General features: G+C 39.4%; 2 protein-coding genes across 5 annotated transcripts in view; one reads left to right on the top strand and one right to left on the bottom strand.

The window, feature by feature from the left end:
* The window catches only part of NUDCD1 (NudC domain containing 1), a 52,778-nt gene extending 37,157 nt beyond the window's left edge, over positions 1-15,621 (bottom strand). Inside the window, exons 1-2 of the mRNA XM_072852025.1 lie at positions 15,402-15,621; positions 6,012-6,166 (exon numbers count right to left, since the gene is read on the bottom strand). Of these exons, the coding sequence (XP_072708126.1) occupies positions 6,012-6,166; positions 15,402-15,519 (273 nt within the window). The 5' untranslated portion in view covers positions 15,520-15,621. The remainder of the gene's footprint in view (positions 1-6,011; positions 6,167-15,401) is intronic.
* On the top strand, positions 15,092-21,572 carry ENY2 (ENY2 transcription and export complex 2 subunit). Of its 4 annotated transcripts, none has more exons than XM_072852028.1 (5): positions 15,092-15,277; positions 16,251-16,344; positions 18,232-18,302; positions 20,270-20,344; positions 21,312-21,572. In XM_072852028.1, the coding sequence occupies exons 2-5, from the start codon at positions 16,277-16,279 to the stop codon at positions 21,386-21,388; spliced, it is 291 nt and encodes a 96-aa protein (XP_072708129.1). In that variant the 5' UTR covers positions 15,092-15,277; positions 16,251-16,276; the 3' UTR covers positions 21,389-21,572. The 4 variants fall into 4 exon arrangements, with proteins under 4 accessions (XP_072708129.1, XP_072708128.1, XP_072708127.1 ...); XM_072852027.1 differs by lacking the exon at positions 15,092-15,277 and adding an exon at positions 15,683-15,827; XM_072852026.1 differs by lacking the exon at positions 15,092-15,277 and adding an exon at positions 15,777-15,928.
* The last annotated feature ends 4,320 nt before the right edge of the window (positions 21,573-25,892 follow it).

Genomic DNA, 25,892 nt, shown 5'->3' with positions numbered 1-25,892 from the left:
ATAAATTGGATTTGGGTAAGTACCATTTTAATAAGCAACAGCAAAAAAGAACAGATGACAAACAGATAGCCTGCCTGCCTTTTGGGCCTACTTGAAGTCGTATTACAGATTACTGTGTGCTACAAAAAGGCACAAGGGCTATTATGAAATCTGCAATGGAAGAGATGCAAATTTGATTTTTAATTATTGGAAGCATTCAGGGTCACTCTGTAGATTCAATTGCATCACTATGCCCCTTGAACTATTTCATTAATTTATAACATATTCAGGAGGGGAGAATGAAAGAATTAAAAACAAGCAAGCAAACAAAAAACCAAAAAACCCACCAACCAAACAAATCCACAACCCAAACAAAACAAACAAAAATCCCACAAACACTAGATACAAGATTCTAGACACTAGAATTTTGGCTTCCTCATCTTTTACTTAATTTTAAGGTTTCACTGAAAGGCAGTACTTTCTACAATCAGTGTTTCATTGTAACTAGCAAGTTGCATGACTACTGTGCCGGGGGGGTGGGGGATATCAAAATCCCATGCATCCTATCATGGAAAGATAAAACATCAGCCCTGTTAATAGTGATTTACAGGGCTATACTATGTAACATTACAGAAGACCACCCTTTTGTCAGCCTTCAAGTCAATCTTAACAGTAAGCTTCAAATAGTTTTGGATGCAATTTAAAAAAAAAAATTATCAACTATCAACCATTTAATCTTCTAAAACCCATATTACATTTATCAGCACTGAGCAGGAATGTCAGGACTCAATACATCTCCTGAAAAAAGTGAAAAATAATCTTCATTACACATTACAAAGCCTCCCTCTCAACAGGCAAGAAAGGAAATGCTCTTACTGACAACCTTTCTGTTCACTAATTTAACTTTAGAGACTGTTCTAATAAATGTCTAATCTCAGTCTGACAATCAAAAGGATGGACTTACTTGAAGCTGAAACAAAACCTGTCCTCAAAACCCTTCTGTGTCAGATTTGCTTTTTGACTGTTTCTCCGTTCACCAGCTGGTTAACAGGGCTTAATAGTAACTCCCCACTTCAGAAGTATGCGGGGATGCTGAGATACTATAGTCATGTTTCATACTAGTAAGAACTGGCTAAAATAACTATAGTCATTTTAACAGAAGTCAGATTTACTTGCTGTAATTAGGTTTAAATGACAGCAACACAATTTCTTTAAGAAAAAACTAGATGGAACTTCTCGTCAGACCTAGTTCTTCATCTCCCTTCAAAGATTCTTCCTCTGTTTAACTATTTTTCACTCCCAAATCTCTCTCTAATCTCTTCCACTAGCCTTAATTCTAGCTCTGCCCACTTCTATACTTCTTGACAACGTATTCTGCTTCCTTTTGGCCCCTGTCATTCTGTTCATCTATTCCAGATTTCATCTGGGTGCCTTCACTGTTACAACTACCTTTTCCTTTCAGCAGCTCATTTGCCTCACCCGCCTATGGTACTAACCCTGATTTTGAGCCTCTTAAGCAGCCCAGGTTTCAAATTTGCAGAGAAATCCTGAGCAAACTGTTCCTCCACAGGAGAAGTTGGGCAGACCAAGCCAGGGTATACTCTAGTTGCTCAGGATAAGGAGCCAGTGTGCAGGTACAAGAGGTAAAATACAAAATACAAGATTAAAAACTCCGTCTGTTCCCGACTCCCCTGCTCCAGGTTCCATTTAAGTAAGTGTGTCTTAACTTACATAGTTAAGTAGTGAAATTTTACTTAGGTTCTTTGGCATGCCTGTAAGATTTAAATTTTTTATGTTGTATTAAGAAATAGTATTGTTCCAAAGTCACAAGCTGTTTGTCATACTGTAAAAACAAGCAATACTTCATAAGAGATTTAAAATAAGAATGAATTTTCTAAGGAAAAGACAGGGAATGAGAAAAGAAAAAACATACCAAAAGAAGAAAGGAAAAAATAAAAGCTATAAGTTATATGGCAATTTCCACAAAGTAGCCATAACAAATACAAAACTTTATTTTTATGAAAAATCTAAATATCTAGGCATTAGACATGACTGTCTAACTGAGCAAAAATGTCCACACCCAGCATTCTGAATAACGAAGAGCCAAGTATTTAAAACCCTAATACGGAAGTCTTTTGTTGTTCTTCACTTTATCTGCTTCCTCATTCTGACTTGTTTCAAACAGAATTCTCACATTGTTTCTGGTGCCACTAACAGTTGTTCTGAATTTAAGTTAACTGGAAGTTAGGGAAACAGCATTCCACAGCTAATTCTTACCGGAATTCAGAAAGATGAAACTATAGATTCCATTAAGGATTTTAATTAAGTGTGAGAAGAGTTACAGTTGCCACAATTTCTCAATTCCATTATTTGAATATAAAAAGAAACAAAGTTGTCTTTGCAAGAAGAGCTGAAGTTTGAGAAATCAAGTCCAAGTATTTAACTGCTGGAGGAGAAAACTGAATTGTTTTCCAGCTATATTCTGGTATCACAGATGTCAAGCAATTAAAAAAGTCAAGTTAGATGCAAAAAATCCCACAACCCCAAAAAACCCAACTCAGTAATCCTGTCACTACATTACCCATTGGGTCTTTAAAACAAAGTATCGATGCTGGCTTATTGAATGAAAGAAATCGATAGCTGTAATAGAAGAATGTTAAAGCTTTTATACAGTATTTCCAGTCAAGTTAGGGTAACAACTTGCTCAACCTGGTATAAAAAGATCACTTGAATACCCATCCATCAACTTAGAAAAACCGCTCAAGTTGATCACTTTTCTTTTTCAATTGCATTTGATTTTGAGCAAGTGGCAAGGTATTGTCTATACTTTTTGCCTTCACAGATGACATCTTTTTAAACACCTAAGTTGCAGGGATAATTTGTGATTTATGGATAACTAACACACCACCATACTAGAATCAAAGTTGCAACAGAAATAGGAAGCAGAACTAGAAATAATTATGTGTTAAAAAGCTTATGTGTTCTTTCACTTTGGATTTAGGATGAGCACGTTAGTCTGTTTCATCTTCTGTTTTAAAGACGACTGACATTAATTTTAACTGTGGCCATTGCTAACTTGTAAGCTATACTTGGCTGAAAACAATATTATTTGTAATATACATTTGACTAATATACGGCCAGGCACATCTGTAATGAGACACCTTGTTGATGTTTCTGAATACACATCCCTTTTTATACATATGCAAACATGTTTCCTTCGCAAAACAGCACTGTATTGTGTATTACGACACAAGATGGCAGCTATTTATTTCACAGTCCATGGAACTAAAACTCGTGACAAGATATTAACCAAGTGCCATTTTCTTGAAGATTCCAGTGGACCCACCAGTCCTAGGGAAGAATATTTATTATTTCAGTTTACTGCATATAAAAATGCAAATTACTGCCTGTTGTAAAATCCTTTATCTAGTTTATCTACTAAGAAAGAAATTTACACACTTTAGTGCCCTCCTAATAAAGGAATGTATTGGGCATCTGTGCTGTGCCGGCAGTGGGGAGGTGCAGGGTGGCCTCTGTGAGGAGAGGCCAGGGCTGCCCTATGCTGCACACAGCTGCTTCCACCTGGCTCCGATGGAGTCACCACAGGGCACAGCTGAGTGCCAGCCACGATGGTGTGCGGAGCAGAGGTTCGCCTGCAGCCCTTGGAGAAGACCACGGGGATGCAGGTTGTCCAGCTGCAGCCCATGGAGGACCACAGTTGGGCAGATATACACACTGCAGCCCATGGAAAGCCCACGCCAGAGCAAGCTCCTGGCAGGAGCTTTGTGTGACTTTGTTTCCCATCATCTTACTCTATTCTTAATTGGCAATAAATTAAATTAATTTCCTCCAAGTTGAGCCTGTTTTGCCTGTGACAGTAATTGGTAAGTGATCTTCCTGTTTTTATCTCAACCCACGAGCTTTTCTGTCTTATTTTCTCCCTGTCCTGTTGAGGAGGGGGAGTGAGAGTGTGCCTGCGTGGGTGTCTGACAGCCAGCCAAGGTTAACCAACCACAAGGAAAAAAAAAAAAAAACACAAAAAATGAGATTGTGACAAGCCACCGTTCACAGAAGGCTTTCCCTGACAAGCTTCTTCCTTTTAGACTTTCCTACTGGGAATCCAGATGATCTCAAAAGATTTGGAAGAAGTCCCAGAAGATTATTCTGTCTCAGCAAGAGTCTGACAAAGGCTCCAACTCCCTGTATGTTCTATGAAAAGTAAAGGAACTATTTTGTAGCTCCAGTTCTCAGCTCAACATCCTCTGGAAACCTGGATTTCCTGGAAAACCTAGAGCTACCATTTCAGGATTTCTCTAGCCTTAGCCCTGGCCTAGTAATTTCTACTCCCAAAACCTTGCACAGAGTAAGTTATGCTATCTCAAAAATCACACATCGCCCTGTGTTTCCTTTTGTCCCACAGGGTTACAAGTCAAATTCCTTTATAGCATGACAATGGATATTTTCCTTTCCAAACCTGAAAATTGCATGTAGTCAGTTATAGCAATGAAATAAGTTTAGGCCAGTTCTCTGTAGACTGCAGAGCAAAATATTCTGTGGAGTCTAGAGAGAACAGTATGAAGAGAATCCATAAACTTTAAACATATCAGCAGCATACAGTCACTCCGAATCATTTGATTAACAAAAGGTTAAAGACTTTCTCCTCCACTCAACTCATTTAAAGATTCCTTCTCTTTAACACTTGCACAGTCTAATTAGTCTTATGTCAACCAACATGATTCCAAAAGTCAGACTACAGTAACTGGAAGAAGCTGCCACACCAAAATATATGAATGAAACAGGAACAGCTACAGAAAGGAGGCAAGTATTAATATGTGATGCATTTCGTATTTTCTAGAATTATATTAATCTCATAGCAGAATTCAACTGACTTGTTATACAAAATTAACATTGTTTTATGTAAAAATCAAACAGCAGCCCTGAATCATTTACTGCCAGAGTAAATCTTATTACGAGAATGGAATATCTACATGTCATTACCTTTCTCAACATAAAATGTTAACCAAATAACTGGTTATGAATGAAGCATTGCTATTTAAATTAGCTAACAACTGGATACAATTTTGGACTTTTTTTCCTTCTGCATAGATGAACATTTAAGCAGCTACCCTTGATGAGTCAAAAGGATTGAGTTAATCAAAGTAATGAAAACAAAAAGTCCTACTTCATGGTGAAAAACTGTAAGCATATATTTATTGCTCAACCTCATACCAGTAAAAATTGTCAGAGATACACTCTTACTCTAAATTATAAATTCAAAGCTAAGAAGACATTGTGATAGCTGCAAAATCACCACCAGTAACACAGTCTTCTATTCCTTAATGACCAAGCACTACAATTGCATGTAGCAGAAACACGGTGTCCATAGAGCCATGTCCTTTCCCCTCCAGAATGATGAATGACTTTGTAATGGAAACTAGTGCATCCATGCATTAAAATGCCGCAAAAGAAACAGAAAGTTTGACTACTTAAGAACATCAGTATAAAAGCAGAGAATTGTAATGTTTTTCAGACTTGGTCTAGCTTGCTTACACTCAATTTCAAGCTTGTGCAGGACCACCACCATCTTTTTGCCTCCAATGAGTGATGCCCAGATTAACCTATTAGTATATAAAGGCTTTCATTTCTAATTCTAATGCGTACAGCTTCTTTTTCTCCTTATATCTACAATTACTGGATTTTCAAATTAGCAAACAGACCAACATCAAGTAACGTATGGGAGAAACAGCGGCAACTAGAAAAGAAGTGTCCTGTCTTTTCTTCAGCTTGTCACCATATGTCTATCTTCCCCAGAATGGAAGCAGATGCAATACTAATGCAGTATTATTATATGAAAAGATGTCAGAAGCCTCACTTAAAATCCTTTCATCCTTCCCGTCGAACTGCATTTTTGTGAATCTACCTGTCTTCCTGGCAATAGCTTCCCCCACTTTTTGCATTTTAAACCTCCTTACCATATTTTCTACCCCCTACTTTTTCAAATTCAGTAATTTTTTAAAAAAGTTTATTCTTACCAGCGTCACTGACAGATTCATAACCCTTCCAAGCTGATCAACATAGTAGACATTATCCTGGTACCAGGAATCAAGGTGAAGATAATTATACATGCCAAAAGCACGCATGTGGTCAAGGGTATATTGATCATCACGAAGTTTCACTTCTGCTACAGCTGGGAGGAAGAAAAAAAAAAAAGACTATTTTAACATTTGTTTATTTATTTATTTATAATTTAATAATTTAAAGTTCAAACTAAAAATTTAAAAATAATTGTTCCATCCTTAGTCCATAGGTCTGGTTTATTTGAAGAAAAATACATTATGTATACATAGTTTAAAATTTCACCATAAACTTGGAAAGCAGGTCATCCACACTGAAGGCCACTGCAGTCATTCACAGTGATCATGTAATAACTATCACCACTTACAGGGGCCTATACTGTCTCTTCCCAACATGTGTTGAGATCCAATTTGTCAATAACCCTCACAAGATGAAACACACATGCAACAACTAAGTAAAACCTACTTTTAAGTCTGCTTGGGAAGAGCACGAATCATTCCTGATATGTGTACTACAGTAAGGGAAAATAATTCTGCTCTGCAGTAACTCCAAGAAAACAACAGCCAAAAGAAATATCCTGCCTAACTATATGGATTTCATAGTCTTAAATTCTGAACCAAGCTATCAACACTTGCAGGGCAAAAGATTAAAACAGTACAAAGCAGAATTAGTACATGGCCATTACTAAAAAAATTATGTTCCTAGCACTCCCACTGAAGTTGAAATTTTGAGAAATGTCCAAGATACCATCAAAATTTCAGACTAAGCTTTTTCTAACTGAAAGAGGCTGCAAAGAATGGCTGTTCACTATAATGGTATCTTCTTCAAGGCAAGAAGCATGCTACTTACAGTAATCCACTTAGGCAAGATTTTTCCAAATAGAAAACGTCTCCTCAGCTACCAGAAAGGTAACCCCAGTTGTGATTACTAAGACTAACCAAGTTTTTATTTAAACTAGCTGCAGCTCTTTCTTCCTTGTCCATATCTATACAGAGATCGAACAGTTGTACTCCCAACATCTCAAAATACAGAAAATCCTCAAGTTTTAGCAAAGACATTAGCAGAGGTCTAGTCCATCCTTCTGCAAATAGTCTCAGACAGACTGGAACTACTCTCCAGTAGAGTCATCCCAGGATCCTTAGCCTCTCTGCAGGAAGTTTATCTCGAACTTCACACAACAAGCAAAATCCTTTAGAAAGTTATAAGTAAACTCTGTCAGCCTGTGATGATTAGCCTTCAAACCCAGAGTACGGGGAAAGCACCTCAAGGCTAATCCTTCTCATAGCAACAGTTATTTTAGTTCCTACTTTTCAGCTTCCACCTTCTTCTCTTTCCCGCTCAAAACCAGAGCAAAGCTATTTCCAGTATTTCATTTCCATCCATCCCCATAACAGGGACCATTCACAACTCTATGCAACAGTCCTTATCTTAGATTTCTTGCAGTCTTCTTTAGCATCTACTTAAAACTTACTGAAGAAGCAGTAGTTTATTCTACTCTGTCAGAACACCAATTACTGCAAACAGGAGTTCATTTGACAGTGCAGTCAGTGCCACTGCATAGCTATCACAATACCGTCAATCAGACGGTCACCAGATGGCTCAGAACTGACCCCATTAGAGATACTGGCTATTAACATAAAAGTGGCCATAGGAAACTATGGAAGATTATACTGTCTGATTAATTTAAAAATCCAGTCATACTATACAAAATGCTTGCAAAACGACAGTATAATTAGCAATTAGTCTCCTAATCACTGTTGATATTTGCAAACCAACAGCATTAATTCCACTCAGCTCAAATCATTATTCATATTCACCACACAGGAGGGATTTCCGTACCTCTGCAATTAATAAATTACTGTTCTCCAAGCCATGGCCCTTCAAAAAAAGCTAGAATATCAACAAAGGAGTGAGAAGAAAATACACCTGTCATAATGGGAAAGACTGTTACCCATTCCAATTTCTACTTTAACTAATTAGAATATTTTACAGTAAATTACACTGTAAAATATATTAGAAGGATGTGTTGTGAAAACGTGTTTTAAAGCTGTTTCTACAATCAAGCTTTATCACAGAGATATTTTTCCCAACACGACAAGAGATGATGCGAATATTCTGTAAACAATTAAAGACAAACCAAATATAATCTAGGATAATTATTTTCAGTGAAACTAAGTACGTCATCTACTTCCTGTATAGCTACATTAACTGATCTGAGATTAGAATACACGTGGTAGCATGTAAAGCTTTTTCAGCACAGAAAACCTAAAATTGTCTTATTTTGTAAAGCTTCCTTTCTCCACTTCTCCACCATGACCCCCTAGACGTGTTGCTACTGTCAGAATAGTAACTAAAACACACACAAATAGTGAAAATAGTCCAAACTAGATGCTTCCTAAAGCAAACGTATAACCTTTCAAGAAAATTATTGGAACAATATACTATTGATTAGCTAACTGTAAGGTGATAAGCTTTATAAAAGCTGGAAGAACATGAATAAATTCTCTGTCATGGAGTTTTTCAGCCTGTAGTCCTGATGAGTCCTGAATAATAAGGGGTCAGGAATAGGAGATTCAAATCCCTTGCATAATTGCAATATGCAATTAATTCTTCATAAACAGAAGTCAGAAACTATACAATTAGTTGGTGATTTTAAACCAGGAAATCAAACAAATGTGTACTGTACTGTCATGAAACACTTCAAATAAGGTTATCAACTGCTTGCAGAATGTATCCTGTATATATAGCTCTCTGCCAAGAAGTATTAATTAGAGAAACTATTCCATACTTGATTAATTGAAACCCATTCTGTGATCAAGTGAAATCTGTGCACAAATGCCATCCGCTATCACATACCATGTGCTCAGATAGTTTATAGGAGATTTTACACTAGGATGAAGTTCATTCCTTCCTTTCTACAGCCTTCCAGGTTCCAGTTTTCTTAATGGCCCTTGGAAAAATGAGGAGAAAACCAACAGAGCTGAGTGCAAAAAAATGAAGGACAAAAGAGAGGAGAAATGAAGACTTTTAAAGAAGTACATGCTGAAAAAGAGAAGTTAATATAAAGGGAAAATAAGACATACTTCAATCAGATCATCACCTTATTCAGTAACATAGTTTTGGGGTTTTTTTGTTTGGTAGTTTGGTCAGGATTTTTTTCTGATTTTTTGTTGTGGAGTTTTGGGGGGCGGGTTGGGTTTTTGTGTTTTGGGATTTTTTGTGTTTGTTTTTTTTTTTATTTAAGACTCACAGACTAATTCACTAGCTTCAATTAACAAGCAGCAGTTAATGACAGATATATTCAACAGAATGATACATGGTCTCCTTCAAGTGTCTGATAAATAAATCTGCACTACTAAAACCCAGGAACATTGATTCATACTCTGTCACACCAGAAGAGAGAGCAAATACACAGAATGTATAAATTAAATCTCAGCTTTCAATATTATTTCCCAACAACCCTAGTTAGGTGTGATATTTCAGACTAGTACAAAGAAAGTTATGCCACTTTTCTAGAACTGTATATCTCCAGCTCCATGCTTTAAAAAAGAATTTGACTCAAAACATTTCAAAGATAATTAAGCAAAGATTTGTACTCACACCACCTTTACTTAAAAGCAAAAGCACTAAATACAAAGCAACTCATAAGAATCAACAGAAGGAGTAAGATGTCCCTAACCTAACTGGATCTTATTATAATTATTACTCTGCACTCTGCAAGAAAAAAAATCTCCTCTGAATAAAGAGCACTATCAAGGGACTTATACTTTAAATGAATAGTGAACTCTTACATCTGCCATCAAACACTATAAAGCAGAACTGGGGAAAAAAAAGTAGGGAAAAAAGGGTGAGAAACTACTGCCCACCCACCACCCCCTTAGATGTTTTACTCAATACATCAAAACAACTTTACAATACCAGAAAATATGTAAAATAATTATATCAACATATTATTTCAGGGCATTGAATGTTATATGCTTGTATGTCATACTTTGTTTTGCAATGCCACCCAGTGGGAGCAATTTAGTATTTCATATATACTTATCTACCAGTGGAAGAGATTACATTAATTTATTTTCTAGTATCAGCATCCAAAGATCCTTCCAACCCTGCATTAATTCTTTTTCTTTTAATAGTAACAAATATGTTTTTACTGTTAATGGCAGCATCATCTCATTGTTGTTGTTGAGTAAAAGTATAAGGCTTGTTTATTCTCCTGCATTAAATATGTTAATAGACCAAACACAAAAATTTACTGTTTAATAAACACACAGCTTGCTGAAAACAAGCACAGGCTGACAGATACCATGTAATGAAGTATTTTTGCCTGATCAAATTACTTACACAGGTGTGAAAAGTAAGTGGGATCTATCACGCACTAAATTGAACAAGATCCAAAAACTGACAAGGCATTTGTGAAAGTATCACTATAGCAATGCCTTGATTTATAAGCTGACTTGTGCCAGATGCAAGAACCATTTTCTTTAAGAAGTTAAAAGGCAGAACTCGCCTCTACGTTATGTTTCCTTCTCAAGAAACTAAAGTACAACTCAAGAACAGATATGCATGTGCCTGAGACCTAAACCTAGTTTATGAAGAACAGCTGTAAACGTCTGAAAAAGCCATGGTTCACAGTTTCTTAATATTTCCCATACATTACTTTAAAGACTCTTTTCTATCTTTAATTTTTCAAATGGAAATGGAAAATGCAAACAGAAATCTCTATAAATGTTTGAAACCTATCAGTGCCTTTGGCTCCATGAAAAGACACAAATGCTTGTTTTCCATGCAGCATTACTAATGGGCAACTTTTCACTGAAGTACAGTGAATGTGCAACTATTTTTCACTGAAGTACAGACCTTCTAGTCTTAACAGGCTACAAATAGGGCAGTCATTTATTAACATTTTTCAAGAAAAGTGATGAAAAACCATAAATGCAGGTGATCAAAAGAATGCATTCTCTGCATATTCTCCTGGCTTGCAAGAGGAGCTCCATGTTGGAGTGAATGTTTACTATGCCTTTCAGATGTTATTATATCTAAAAGCATACACTACGTCGTATGTGTAATGGTTCTGCCAAATAGATAAGACAGAGAGGAAAGGCATGAGGGATACCCACATTTGAACAAATTCCAGGCCTCTAAAAAAAAAAAGAAGGAATCAAGTTACATCTGACCAGTGGAAGTCAAGAGCAAGGTTCTCATTCCTTTAAAAATGTCGTGAACCTTAGACATGTGCCTTGTTGGAGACAAGGATTTGCCCCACAATTAATGCTTTGGGCTTTGCTGAGATCAGATCAGGACAGGGCAGAAGAGGTGATAGTAAACGAGATGCTCTTTCCTGTCTTCCAAAGGTTCAGTGATCTAAAAGAAAGGCATTACAAAGCTCAATGCAAAGGAAGCATTTGAAAATGTTATGGAAATAAACTAAGGAAAATAAGGGGAAAAATAGACAAAATTTAGGATGAAGAGTTGGGAATTAAAGGCATAATAGTGTGGGACTCATAACTAGTCAAAACATGTTACCAGGATGAGAGATGAGAAAAAAGAAATGACTGTGAAAGTTTAGATTAACTAGGACAGAATGGGTAGGAGTAAGGAAGAAATAAAAGAACATGCAAATCAGAGAATTTAAAAGGGAACATAAGATATCAGAATTTCACCATTCTTCTTCACTGTGACCATATATTTAAGAAATTCACTAGAAAATTCCCCTCTACCACAGGTCTAATAAAATAAACAAATAAATAACTGTTTTAAATTTCTTTCTGCTTCAGCTGCACATCTGACCACAGCAAATTCCTGGCAACAACAGTTTGACAATTAAAGGCAAATCAGAACCAAATATTAACTTTTACATGATGGTCAGAAAATGAAGCTCATTGTAGTCCACGAGCATTACAACCACCACAAGCGACCCTGCAATACCACGTGCTGCCATCCACCTGCTCCAGTAGTAGAAGCCTGCATCAATTCCATGTGTCAATTTTTTTTGGTCATTTTATTTTATAGTTAGCAGTGAAATTCATAAAAATTGATAAATATAAAAACATAGATGAAAATATTGATAAAAAAGGTTAATACTCTAATACTTAATAAACAAGTTTGTAATAACACTGTATAAATACTTCAACTACAGCTGAGGTAACTCAGTTCTACTTAAGAATAAGGACCTATTTCTATTCATTGTCACGTATTCGAAGTACTGTAAACCCTACATGTTCATCTTACTGCCGTGAAATTTGGGCTGCCACACAGGCAGAACTCCAAATCCCAGGTCATTTGACAAGTACTCCTGAAATAGCTTCCCAGAAAACAAACAAAAAATTCAATAGCCTTTGGACATTCATTTTCCAGATTCTACTAGCACATTTTTGCACACAGTTGTGAATAAAATCACAAGTTAGTCATGCTGACAGAATTCCTAAACATTTGACTTTATTTTCAGCTATTGTACTTTATTCACTCCCAGTTTGAGGAAATAAAATCAAACTCTTTGCTCACTGACAAATATTAATTTAATAATCCACAAACTACCAAGTTCTTCATCACGTTCCTGAGAATTCTAATCTGCTCACAAATGTGCTGGAAACCAGAAGTCCTTGGCCTTCTCACACAGTATTAATTTCTTCTCCCATGCAGTAATTTGAAAAAGCCACAGCCTACACACCATCCATAGTCTTTACAACTCAACCCATTATTTCTGCGCAACATAAAAGTCAACTTACGGAAGGATTCCCTCAGTCTAATGCATATGTAGACCACTGACACCAGGAAACACAAAGTTCAGGTACAGAACATCTCTGTACTGTGAGGAAACTGCCTTGAAGTAAGCAGAAGAAAACCAGCAAGGAAAGTAAGCATGCTGGTTTTGGCTGGGATAAAGTTAATTTTCTTCACAGCAGCTAGTATGGGGCTATGTTTTGGATTTGTGATGGAAACAGTGTTGATAACACAGGGATGTCTAGTTACTGCTGAGCAGTGCTTACACAGAGTCAAGGCCTTTTCTGCTTCTCACACCTCCCCAACAGAGAGTAGGCTGGGGGTGCACAAGAAGCTGGGAGGGGACACAGCTGGGACAGCTGGCCCCAACTGACCAAAGGGATATTCCATACCATATGATGTCATGCTGGGGGAAGATGTCATGATGTAAAGCTGGGCCAAGAAGAAGGAATGGGGGGATGTTTGGATTGATGGCATTTGCCTTCCCAAGTGACCATTAGGCGTGATGGAGCCCTGCTTTCCTGGAGTTGGCTGACCACCTGCCTGCTAATGGGAAGTAGTGAATGAATTCCTTGTTTTCTTTGCTAGCGTGCACGGCTTTTGCTTTCCCTATTAAACTGTCTTTATCTCAAACCCACGAGTTTTCTCACTTTTACCCTTCTGATTCTCTCCCCCATCCCACCGGAGGGGAGTGAGCAAGCGGCTGTGTGGGGCTTAGCTACCGGCTGGGGCTAAACCACAACAGTGAGCCAGCTGTATGGCCTAAGAGCAGGCTGAAATAGGGACAAACAAAACATCTAGAAGACAGATATAGGGCCTGGTTTGGTTTATATTTCAGGTTACTAATTTTAAAAAACAACAACAAAAAAAGACTTTCCACTCTCCAATGGACTGATTATCTATATATATATGAATATATATATATACACACACACACAGAGAGAACAGAGTAAGTGACTTGGTATTAATGATTTAGTAGGACAGCCAAATAAATTGGACCGAAATGAGTCAGGGTCTTTGTGCTGTGGGAAGTGGAGAAAGAAAAGAGCACAGGCACACATACCCATCTTCTATCACACAAGTTACTGTAACTATTATGTAAAATATCTGAATGGACAAGAACTAACTGGATCCATGTCTCCATTAGCAACCCCATCATTCAAAAATTTTAATTAAAATCTGTAATCCTCATCTCTTTAGAATAGGTGCACAATTGACCATCCGAGAACCACATAGCTTGTTTGACCATAAGCAGAACATCACATAAAAGACAAACTAAGAGACTGTACCTTTGCTGTGCTAACTGTTGCCATCTTTGACACGGCTGTAGTACGCTCCTAACAGGCATACACTCACTTACATTTGGACTTTCTTTTAAAAGGCGACAATCTCGCAGTAAAAATGTCAAACTACGTAAACAAAAATGTTACGCTCGTTAAATTTTCCAGTTCTATCACAGACACATATACAGTATCATGTAACTCATTCACTCATCTTTCCATACACAATTCACATAAATCTTCCATCTTATTGCTGACAATTCACCATGGCAAACATACCTTTCTGTTCCACTGTTAATACAATGTATTCAACACAAAACTAAAGAAACACATAACAGATAACTCTGTAGACATGTATATTGTTCAGTAAATATATAGAGGCAGAGATCAGTCCACCCAAATTGCATATTACTGTCTTAGTTTTATAAAAAAAGGAAACTAATTTGTCCATCTTACAAAAGACCTAAATTTCACAAATCAATAAAGATAGAATGCTGAGAGATTTCAGGGGGGATGGCTAAGGTTGTAGGCACACACCCAACACGACTCTGTGTTAATGTTCTTCTCAGTGAATTGAGAACTCAGTGAAATCATCCATTAATGGACCAGTACCTCAAATGCTAATAATGCTTAACAGAAAAAGCAGAGCATGGAGTGAATAGCCTGAAGATCCACATCTGAACTGTAGGCAGAGTAAGAAGGAAAAGTGGTTAATTCACTAAAGTTTGTAGAAACTACTCATTTCATATATAGTTCTCTAAACCACATGTATTCATTTCATACACCACCACTTTGAACTACCTCAGCCAGTCACCCGGCCTTACCATGTGTGCACAACCAGATTTAGCACACAGATTTTCCTAGCCATTTAAAAACTAAGTTCAAACTCTCAGGGCAGACAGCTGCATGACAATGATTTGACAACAGTCAGAGATCCTGGTCCACCGTGAAGCCTCATGACGCTGAGGAGGGGGGGACCAATGACAACTTTGCATCCAATTATAACGAGAAAAATCGAGACGAAACGCTGAGCCTCTTAAGCGCCCGCCGTTCCCGACAGAGGACAGGGGCGCAGGCCTCCCGCTAAGGCGGGCCGAGCTTTTCCCACCTCAGAGCACGCCTGCACCGAGGGCCGCTGGGCCAGGCCGGGCCGGGCCGGGCCGGGCCGGGCCGGGCCGTGGAGCACCGCAAGAGGACGGAGGGAAACGCGGACGGATCCGGTACTCTCCCCCGCTGCCCAGGGGGCCCGCAGGGCGAAGGGGGGGGCCCGCAGGGCGAAGGGGGGGCCCGCAGGGCGCACCCCCCCGCGCCGCGCACGCCGCCGGACACCCCCCCGCTCCTCACCCGCGTCGAGCCCCAGCTGGTAGCAGGCCAGCGGCTCCAGGGACAGCTTGTAGCCCTCAAACTTGGGGTCCAAGAGCAGGCGCTTGGCCTGCAGGGAGCAGTGGGCGGCGCCCGCCATGCCGCGGCTCCGGGGAGGACTTCGGGAACCGGCGGCAACTCGGCGGCCCCTCAGGAGACGCGCGGGAGCCGCCGCAGGGCACCACGGGAAGGGCCGCGCTGGCGCCCGACCGCGGCGGGGCCTGCTGGGAGCGGTAGTCCAGCCGGGCGCGGCCGGTGCCCCGCGGCACGCCGGGAGCTGTAGTCGCCGAGCGGGCGGCACCTCCCCAGCCCGCGTTTCCCGGCGGCGGCCGCGCGCGGGGAGGGCGGGTTGTGCGTCCGGGGGCGGCTCCGCCTCCTGCCGCCGGGGACTGGCGGCGCCGCGGCGGGGTGAGGCGGCAGCGCGCCGGGCCTGGGCCTGCCGGCGCCTTTCCCCGCGCCCGCTTCCTCGCTCCGGCCGCGGCGGGGGAGCCGCGGGGTGGGCCGGGCGGGTGAGGCGCCAGGCGGGAGGGCCGGGCCGCGGGGAGGCCGGGCCGCGGGGAGGCCGGGCCCGGCGAGGGTGGGCCGCGCCCGCGCGAGCGGCCCGGTGACCTACCGGTCCCCCCGGCGGTGGGGCAGGCGGGTGAATGCCGGTCCGATGCTGCTGGGTGCGCGCGCGCTTGTCACCAGAGCTGGTCACGGACTGGTGTTCCGGCCGTCAGCTGCGGGGATGTGTAAATGGGCATGGCACTGCGTGTCATTCTGTGCAGGTGACTTCTTTTTGTTGTATCAGTGACGCCAGTATTTGTCAAAACTCTCTTCTGCTCTGTGTAGGTTTGTGAAAAACCTAGAGTTCCAAAATGAATAAAGATGCCCAGATGAGAGCAACCATTAACCAAAAGCTAATAGAAACAGGAGAGCGAGAACGGTAAGTAGGCTTCCTCCTCCATGCCAGTAAGAGGCTTTAAATATTATCAAATGTGAACTATGCCTAGAAGTAAAGATTAAGTAAACTTAACTCTAAATTCTTCAAATGCCTGCATGTGAAAGTTTTATGCATTATATAAAGCTATACAAAAAAACCTTAATTTTTGCCTTGTGAACTGTTTTATTTTAGTTTTATACTTGAAAAGAGAAGCTGGGAAAATGAAGGATGGGGTGGTTGGCTTATGAAGCTTTTTCTGAAGCTTTTTCTTATTGTGGTGTATTGCGTTGGAAAGCTCTTCGTTCATATAAAAATCACCATTAAATGCAATTTGTTGCAGTTAAATCTTGTTATTTCCCGATAAAGAGAACAAGACAAAACTTTCCTTTTTGCTTTTAAGTTTTTCTTGTGTTCCTATCTCTTCTCTTGTTAGGGAAAGAAGTATACAGTGGAGCACATAAAACAGCACTTGTGCAAGTCATTGTAGAGATCCCAATAAAGGCAGACAACTAAATCGTGCAGTGTAGTGTGGCAGATAGTTTTTGGCCTTTCGTTGTCTCTTGAGTCTGTTCTATTTGCATTGTATTTACATATCACTAACGTGCTTACGACATTTCTCTCCTCATCATTTCACTATATTTGTAACACCATGCACCAAAAGCTCTATTTCCTTCATTTTTCAAGGCCTGTGTGAGGAGTCTTCTTCCTAGGTCTTTGCATAGCCCTGTACCTTGGGTAACCTTCTGTATACTGACGTGGTGCCTGTGCTCTACTTCTTTCCTGGTTGTGACCATCCCCTTGGAGATGGCGCAGAGCTACAGCAGAGCAAGCCATTTCTTGAAATGGTATTGGGACCTATTTTACTCTAATTTAAGAGTAAGAAGAGTTTTGACTGGATGTCAAAAGCTGTGTTATAAACAGGCTTTATCAGAGCTGTACTATGATCAGAGACAGAGCACTCAAATTTCTTGAAGTAAGAAATACCCAGAATCAGTGAATTTTAGCTGTATTGTTACTCTACTTTTTGTCATCAGTTCATCTGCCCTTTACACAATTCACTGAGTATAAAGGATTAGACCTACACAATTCAGCCTCTTGCTGCAGTCCTTTCATTCATAAAAACAGAATTTTGCTAGAGTTATTTAGGATGGTACAAAATAAGTAGGCTTGCTAGCTGATGGAATAAAGGATGAAGATATTAAAGCTTATTTTATCACATCTTACTTTCATTTTCCCTTCTGTTTTTCAGTACTAATTTTCACTTTTTTAGCTAGCTTTCAATATTCTCTTTTGATATATGGAGTAGATGTATCATTGTGGCAGATTGTTGTGTCTTCTTTGTTTAATGCCTGAATCCTTGTTGCTTATGCTTATAATTGCTAACCACGCTTAGGAAGATAAGGTACATGGTCCCTTCATCTTCACCCAACATGAGGTAAAGTGTAACTGGGGAGAGGAGCCTGCAGTTGAAGACAGTAGTACAGAATTCTCCTTTGAGAAAGGAGGGGGGAAGGCTTGCTTTATTCTGAAGGCCTGGTTTCAGGTGAAATATTCTAACTTTGAAAGTTAGCATACATTTGCTAGCAGAGTAGACTCGGGCAGGTCAAGTGATTCAAGGGCTTCTGCCTCTTTTCTGTGGCTGCAGTATCAACACTGCCTGAAGAAATACTGTGAGTTAGCTCCTGAGCCGCCGACTCCTCATAGTCCAACATGGTAAACTGAAATTGGTACTCATTTGGGTTAGGATTCACCTGCTGTTCAGCCATTTCTGCTCCTGGTCTGGGAGTTCTGCTATGAGTAGTAATTGTAAGCTTAACTTTCACACTGAAGCATATTTAAGCTGTCAGGAATGTTTGCTGTTCCTAACAAGTTCGTATATTGTCTTAACAGCCTTAAAGAGTTGCTGAGAGCCAAATTAATTGAATGCGGCTGGAAGGATCAGTTGAAGGCACACTGCAAAGGTAATGGTGGTCAAGTAACTAATATTCGTTGTAATTAATTGAGGTTCTGGCCAAATAAAAGTCCCAGATGAAAGCTTTACTGCCTAACAGTCAAGTTAAATGAGACTTGGGCAGGAGGAAAGTATCCCTGGCAGTTGGTTTTGCATGCAAGAAAACATCTTGGCAAAAACAAAAAATCTTGAAACTTCTTCTCTGATCTGAAACTTATTAAGCTTCTGAGGAAAGTATTGGAAATGGTTCCCTAAATATTCATGGTGATACAGCTTTTTGTTTTGAGAGAGATCACTTCCTTGCCACTGGAGAATAAAAACCAAGATAAAGGAAAATGGAGCAAATGCAGTGGTACGCAACTTAGAAACTTCAGAGGACTTTGTTTGCATATGGGAGAGGAAGAAGTGCATTTGTACTCTTTCTGAATACAATTCTTGAAAATAAGATCATCTACTCAGATGAGAGAAAACAAGCAGATGAGCCTCTAAATACCCAAATCTTTAGTTTTGAGTTTAGTATTACTACAATTTACTGACTTGTAAATTGTATGAAACTGTTATAAATAGTATTTAAGCATCCAGGAATATTATCGCATGATGAAATTTCCTTAAAGCAAACAACAAATCCCTTGAGCTTTCACTTTAATTCTGATTTGGTCTGTTGTGCCCAGCAACTCAACATTCCATTACGAAGTTTTTCTTTTTGCAGGGCTGAGTGTGTTAAATTGTTTTCATAGGTGGATTTGCAGAGAAGGCTGAAATGATTAATGCTTGCAGTTGTCTGCCTGATGCCACTGCCAGAGATTACCCATTTCAATAGTACAGATAGCGAAAGGGATGTTTATCTGCCTTCTTCACTATACACTTTATAAACTGCTATAGTAAAGTTATGTAAAATTTTTTTGTTTACATTAGTATTTTGAACTGTAATTGCAGCTGCTGAGAATGCAAATACAAGTTCAGTTGTCCCTGTTAAGGGCCTAATAACCTCCACTAGAAAGGACAGAGAAGGATTTTGAGGGTTTGGGGTTTTTTCTGTTGGTTTTTTTGTTGTTGTTTTGTTAGGGTGTGGGGTTTTTTTTCAATAGCTTGTTCTAAAGCCTCTTGCCATTGTGGATTAGGGCCAATAATTGAGCAATCCAGAATTATTTTCTACAGGGAATTCAGCCAAGAAAAACAGTTTATAGATAGTCCATGTGATGTCAGTTCAGAAAACATATTCAGTGTCCTGGGGACAATCAATCCTATGTGCTGGCATATAGTTAAAAACATTCATGTTTAGACAAAATATTTTAGGTTTATGCTACTGAGTTAAGGTTTCTTCTCAGCATTGACTTCAGCATTTTTCAGTAGTATTCAAGGCACTATAAGTAGACAATTTGTTTAAATACTGGTATGTATTAATCATACAGTATATCTTAATAACTTTTATTTTGCTGTAGATGTATACCTTTCTTTCAGATAGAAAAGCTTTTTTACTTCGCTGAAATATATAGAGAGATGTTGTTTAAACCAGTTAGGAAGAGTAGTAAGTATTTACTGCCTCTGTGCTGTCTCTTGTTGTATGTTCCAAAGTCTTTTTCCAATTGCATCTCTTTCTCACTATTATGGAAATAATGCGTTTGAAGAGATAAGCGGACCCGCTTGTGAACTGCTGCAACACTCCAGTAATATGCACATCTGGTAATGCTCAGATAAGCTTAAACTTCGTAACATTTGATTTTAAAATATGAGCTGATCAAGATGCATCAGTAGTGACAAGTTCCCATCCTTAAACCTATGGTATGAATGAGAGGCTAAATCCACTGTACAATGCAGTGTAGGTACTGAGTTTAATAACCTACATTTGGGTCACAAGCTACTTCATCTTCTCTGATGAGTTATGCATGCAGGTTTTGTCTCTTAATCATTGGCAAAGGTTTTCTCTTCTAATGAATGGGTTAAAAGACTTAAAATATCTGTCTTGGTCTTCCCCAGATGTCATTAAAGAAAAAGGATTAGAGCATGTTACTGTTGATGATTTGGTGGCAGAAATCACTCCCAAAGGCAGAGGTAAGGAAATGCAAACATGGATATGGTAGTACATCAATAAACATATCTATTTGTACGTCATTAATATTTTGAAAGCAGCACTATGAACTTGCCTGTGTTGGATTCAAGGAAAAATGTTAATAGCTTCAAGGAGAAATGTTAATAGCTTGATATTAACTACAAATAAAACGTGAATTTGTATTGTGTAACAGCCGTTCAAAATCTGTAATGAGCTGTGTGTGTAGACCACTTTTGCGGGTTACATTATTTAGTCATGAATCTGTATTCATCTTTATAATTGACTTAATGGTCCCAGGAAAACTTGGGGTATGAGGCAGAGATGTTTTAGAATTCCAGTTATTTTTAAGATGGAAAATCTGAACTAACAGTACTAGTGTAATGGGAAGTGGTAAAGAGAAAGGTCATAGCATACAGATACAGAAAAATGGAATATTTTAAGGAAATACTGCAGTTCTCTTTATATAGTTCTTCTTGGACTCTCTAATAGGCTTTGGTGTTAGTGGGAGAAACTTAATTAAGTCTTAAATAAAAATAGGCCTTCAAAATAATGTGCTGAAGACCCTAACTCTGAGGTCATGGCTGAGATTTTTTTTTTTTTTTTGATCTTAAATTTGTGAAGAAAAAAAGTAGAATAATCAAACTAGGTTTTGATTATTATATCCTGTTTACTGTTGAATAATCCTTTCCCTCAAACTTTCCAATTTTCTTGATTATGGCTAGGCAAAAAACTACCAATAACAACAGTGTTCCCAATAGACTTCAATTTTAGCCTATTTTAAATGGGAGAAACATGGATATGCTATATGGAAATCAAGTAGCTTCAGATAGTTTAGTTATTAACAGAATTGCAAGAACAAACAAAGAATAGAAGTAGTAGAATAGTAGTTTTGCAACCTTGTAAAAGGTTGGTGTTAGCATATTTTCCATTTTGTCTTTTTTACTTCTTGCTTTCTTGTTTGTGTTTCAGCCTTGGTACCAGACAGCGTAAAGAAAGAACTCTTGCAAAGAATAAGAACCTTCCTTGCCCAGCATGCCAGTCTTTAACTTTGACGTTCATCTGGGATACACTGTTTCTGTTTCTGTATTATGTCAATCATGTCAGGATTGGAATGCGGTTTCCATACTTAAGGATGGAAAATCATTATTTTTTTTGTATGATGAGTTGAAGTTTCTTTGCACTGCATTGATTTCTTAAACTTGGTGTTATTTTAATAAAAAATTTTGTGGACTTGTGGTTCTAAGGCTCTTTTCTCTTTCAGTGCACTGTAATATGGTGTCACCTGTTCCAGTTTTTAATAATCCATGATTTTACACAGTTGCATAAAGTTGCTCAGATTTTAAAAGAAAGAAGTGTGATTAACAAGTACATTAACTAGAAATGCAGAAGGGGAAAAAAGTGTGGAAAATGGGATATGACATGGTAGTGAGCATATCCTTTCTAATCTTCCCTAAGTAGCTGGACAGTATGAAGAAGTTAAGACTACATGACACTGTTGGTGGCATTCCTCTTGGTGGTACTTTGCTAGAGAGTGAGTGGTTTGAAGTCTCTGACTTTGTGTTGCAAATATTCACTCAGTAATTCATAGAAGGATGAATTCTTCGAACAAAAAAAGGCAGTCGTATCTTTCATCAATAATTCTCTCTTCACATTTACTTTAATTAAAAAGAGCCGCTATTCTGATCCACAACAACTACTCTTTTCTAGCTTTGCCCATGTTACTGGTAATTTTTCAGTATGTGGATCTTTGGGGCCTTTTGATAGTCAAGTGTGACACAATAATTTGCCAACATAAGTCTCTTAAGATGATACATTTTAAATTCTCATATCTGGAACTGCAACATCAGACAGGTCTATAAATAGCTGCGAAAATAAAGTTGATGAATAGAGAGGATCAGGAAAGGGGCTTTGAAGTGAGAATGTTTAATTTTTGCCAGCTTCAATGTGAGGTAAGTGTCTAATAGACTGCAGTGGAGGAGCAGCATGAGCAGGAACTGAATGAGCAATGAGATACTGTTGTGACTCGGCCACTGTGAAAAATGAATTCACTCAATGTAAATCTTAATCCTCCAAATGAGAAGAATACTCTAAAAACTGTCGCTTGGCGTGGAGCCAAGTATACTTCACTAGCTGCTCAGAAGGTCGTGCCTGCGCCAGTGGATTCGTGTCTCGTCCCCCAGCCCTCGGCGTGAGCTCTTACCCGCGGAGCCGCCCGGGGGCACCCGCGTCTCACGCGTGGGGAGGGCGGTGGCTGCTCCCGCTCCGGCCTCCAGCCCCGCTCCTGCCTGCCGGTCCCTCGGCTTTAGAAGGGAAAAGTGATGGGCTCTGCTGCAGAGCGAGGTGCCGACTTCCCACGCTGCGTGCTCACCGGGCAGCCAGGCAGCTGGGGCTGGGGCTCGGCTGAGCTAGTCACCTGCGCAGGGCTGGGGTGAAACGGCAGCGGCAGGACTCCCAGTGCCAGGCTGCGAGTGCTTTACTAACTTCTCTGCTCAGGCTGCCACTTGGGGAACAGACGTGAGACAAGAGTCTAGCAATAGGTGAAGGTGAAGTCTGGCACTAGGCAAAAGTCAACGTAAACTGGGCAATACGGACGCTCAATGGGACAAGATGTAACCGGTCACGAACACCTTTTGTCTACACAAGACCGAGTTCCTGCTGAGACTGGAACATCGCAGGAGCCAGGATCAGGGATCCGCTGCAGTGTACAGATATTCCTTCCGAGGGCCCGTGCTGCACTGCTTTAAATCTACCTTCATGCCAGTTGGAGCATACTTGCTGTATGTCATTGTCTCTACACTGTTAAATAATGGTGGACGTCAGAAAGAAGACAATTCTTCCTTCCACTTAAAAGTCCATCTGTTTTTTAAAAAGTTTATCTGCATTGAGTATGTTAATTCAATGTTTCATTGCAACTTCATTTGCAATGAGTACGTTCTGTTTGAATTGCATATATGTATATTTATTCTGAGCTCTTCATTCTAGACTTGATTTACCCAATGCTAGTAACTGACGGAGTACAGAATGTTGCTTCACACAATCTAGCAGAATATACCCTAGCTGACTGTATGTTTAATATATGGCAAGGCTGTAAAATATCCTCCGTATTCCTACTCTTTTGTTCTCAGAGGTCTTTGCTGATGTTCTTTGATATTTTGGATGCGACTTTAAAAGTCTTTGCTTGATGAATGGCTGCAGTGTGTCATGGGCACAGAATAACTTACTCCAGAGCTTCCACTTGATTCCTTCACTGTGGTGGGAGAGGGCCAGACTTCAAGGTATTCATATACCGAACTGTGGAAGGCTTGTTGTCTGATTGGTAAACATTTGAGATTCCATCTAGAACATGACAGCTGAAGTGCAGTTGCTGTAAGCGTGGTGTAGTTCTCCTCTGTAGGCAGCTTATGCTTGGCACAGAATAAAGAACTGAGTGCTGTATGAATTTTCAGAAAGTTATGCTGACCAATCTGAAGTTAAAGGCTTCACAAATAGCTCTTTCACATGCTTCCAAAAATAAGTTGTAAAGTTCTGCCCAGACTGGCTTAAAATACAAGAGCATTTGGAGACCCAGAAGGAAGAGGAGAGGGTGACTGCCTTCCTGACACACACCAGCGGCTCCCGTCTCAGGGTAACGCAGGCTGCTCTCTGATGTAAACAGCCCAACACCGCATGTTCCCGCAGTGACTCCTGTTGATCACACCAGTGCAGCCTCCATTCACTAGCTAGGCAAAAAGCATGTTTGACAGCATGTGCAGATCCAAATTACACTGGCGTGGACTCGTCAGAGGTGTCTTGATGGATCCTCTAAGAATGAATTTAGATTTGGCATGGTATCAGCAATGGGAAATGGTTTCTTGAGAAATAAATAGGTCCCCTTAGTGGCCTCATATTTTTAACTGCAGGTTTTATTCTCAGATGCAGAGGGTGGCTTTGTTTTGCAAACTGTTCCTGCACAATCTCAGTTTCTACTTATTTGGTTGAGTACTGAAAACTATCAGTAATATTCAGGATTCAGTCAGGACATTATTGTCCTGTTGAGGGTTTTTTCACACACTGAAAAATAAGATGATCTGTGCTGTTAAAGGTTCCATACCTATAGCATATACAGACAGATAGATGCATTAACTACTTTTTCTTCAAAATTTCAGCATTTTCAATGCCATGAAATGCATCCGTTCCTTACAAAGGCAGACAGCATCCAGAACTAGATAGCCAAGAAGTGACAATTTAGCATTGATGTGAATTACCTCAGCTGTGGGCATATACTTTTTTTAGATGGCAGCCCTATATATACAGTCTAGCAGCTGATTCAGCTTGGCCTTTCTGTGGACAAGCCTGTAAAAAATAAAACCAGTTTGTAAATTGACATTGAAATAATGGGTCAGATAACAGCTAGAGTAAATTGGTATAGCTCTGGATGTGCACTAATCCAAATTCTACGTGACAGCAAATTGAATAGTCCTACTGCTGTCAGTGAAAGACCAATAGAAAAAAGTTAGCTTAGCCTCTCCCTTAGTCAGACCCTGAGGGGTCTGAAATACACAATGAACTGAAACTGGTTAGATTCTAATTTGTTTGATAATTATTTCCCCATGAACACTTCTCCACATTGACATAGTCCAGTCAAAAAATGTTATAAAGCAGTAATATCATCAAGAAATTCTGGTGAGATGTCAAACTTACACTCTCATCTTAGATAGAACCTTATCATTTTGCCACTGCAGGTTTTTCAGTTTTTTTTTTTTTCTATTCGTTTTTTCCCATTCTTCTTAATTCTTGTTTACTGCCATAATGTTTCAGTACAGACCTTTATTACTTGGAGAACAAGTATATCTGAAGTCTATTTAAGTCCAATGAGAGTCCATCAGTGCTATTAAAAAATTATTGCTGCTTCTCAGTTCTTCTCTCCGGAGGGTCCTTTGGGGTGACAGCTCTGCACTACTTAGCCCACGTCCTCATCTTTTCTTTCACATAATGGAATACGTTTAATTGTAGTGATTGTGGCACCTTGATAGTTTGGCTTTAACTTACTTAGTGATTGAGTTTTCACTGGAGCAATGAAAAATATCCAATGCTCTTACCTGCTGGCTTTCTTTAAATTTCTAAATATTTGCAATTGAAATCAGAATTGTGTTCTACTTGGCCTGTTTTTCTCAGCTATTCAGTTTCTAAAAGAAACAGCTGTGGCTGCAGAGCAAAATTTGTAATGACTGCAGCCCAAAATGAGGAAAAATAAATTCCTTTCCTCATAAATAATTTATACTTCACCACTTTAGTGTAATGAATAGGTTAATCAGCATTCTGCTTGGAATGAGAAAAGGCCTAATCTCACTTTAGTGTATTTCACATTTACCATGGTGCTTTCCATCTGAACAGTATTATTCTTAAAAATGTTCTTTACACTTACCTTATAATTAGTGAAATGATTTAGTAGTAGATCATAAAAAATATCCCTCTAAGAAATCCCTGCCGATTTGTTTGTTGGAGTTACTAGGAAAGAGGTTATCCATTGTTTCAATCATTGATCCTGAGCTAAAGTATCAAGTTGCTGCT

The sequence above is a fragment of the Ciconia boyciana genome, chromosome 2, assembly GCF_034638445.1.
Source record: "Ciconia boyciana chromosome 2, ASM3463844v1, whole genome shotgun sequence".
Classification (NCBI taxonomy): Eukaryota; Metazoa; Chordata; class Aves; order Ciconiiformes; family Ciconiidae; genus Ciconia; species Ciconia boyciana.
The sequence above is the reverse complement of the archived record's forward strand: the minus strand, read 5'-3'. Positions and strand labels throughout refer to the sequence as shown.

Bases quoted from the DNA above. Each gene is read 5' to 3' on its own strand.
- ENY2 (XM_072852028.1), top strand. From the start codon at position 16,277: ATGAATAAAGATGCCCAGATGAGAGCAACCATTAACCAAAAGCTAATA. The intron at 16,345-18,231 runs GTAAGTAGGCTT...TTGTCTTAACAG, and splicing joins GAAACAGGAGAGCGAGAACG to CCTTAAAGAGTTGCTGAGAG. The intron at 18,303-20,269 runs GTAATGGTGGTC...GGTCTTCCCCAG, and splicing joins GTTGAAGGCACACTGCAAAG to ATGTCATTAAAGAAAAAGGA.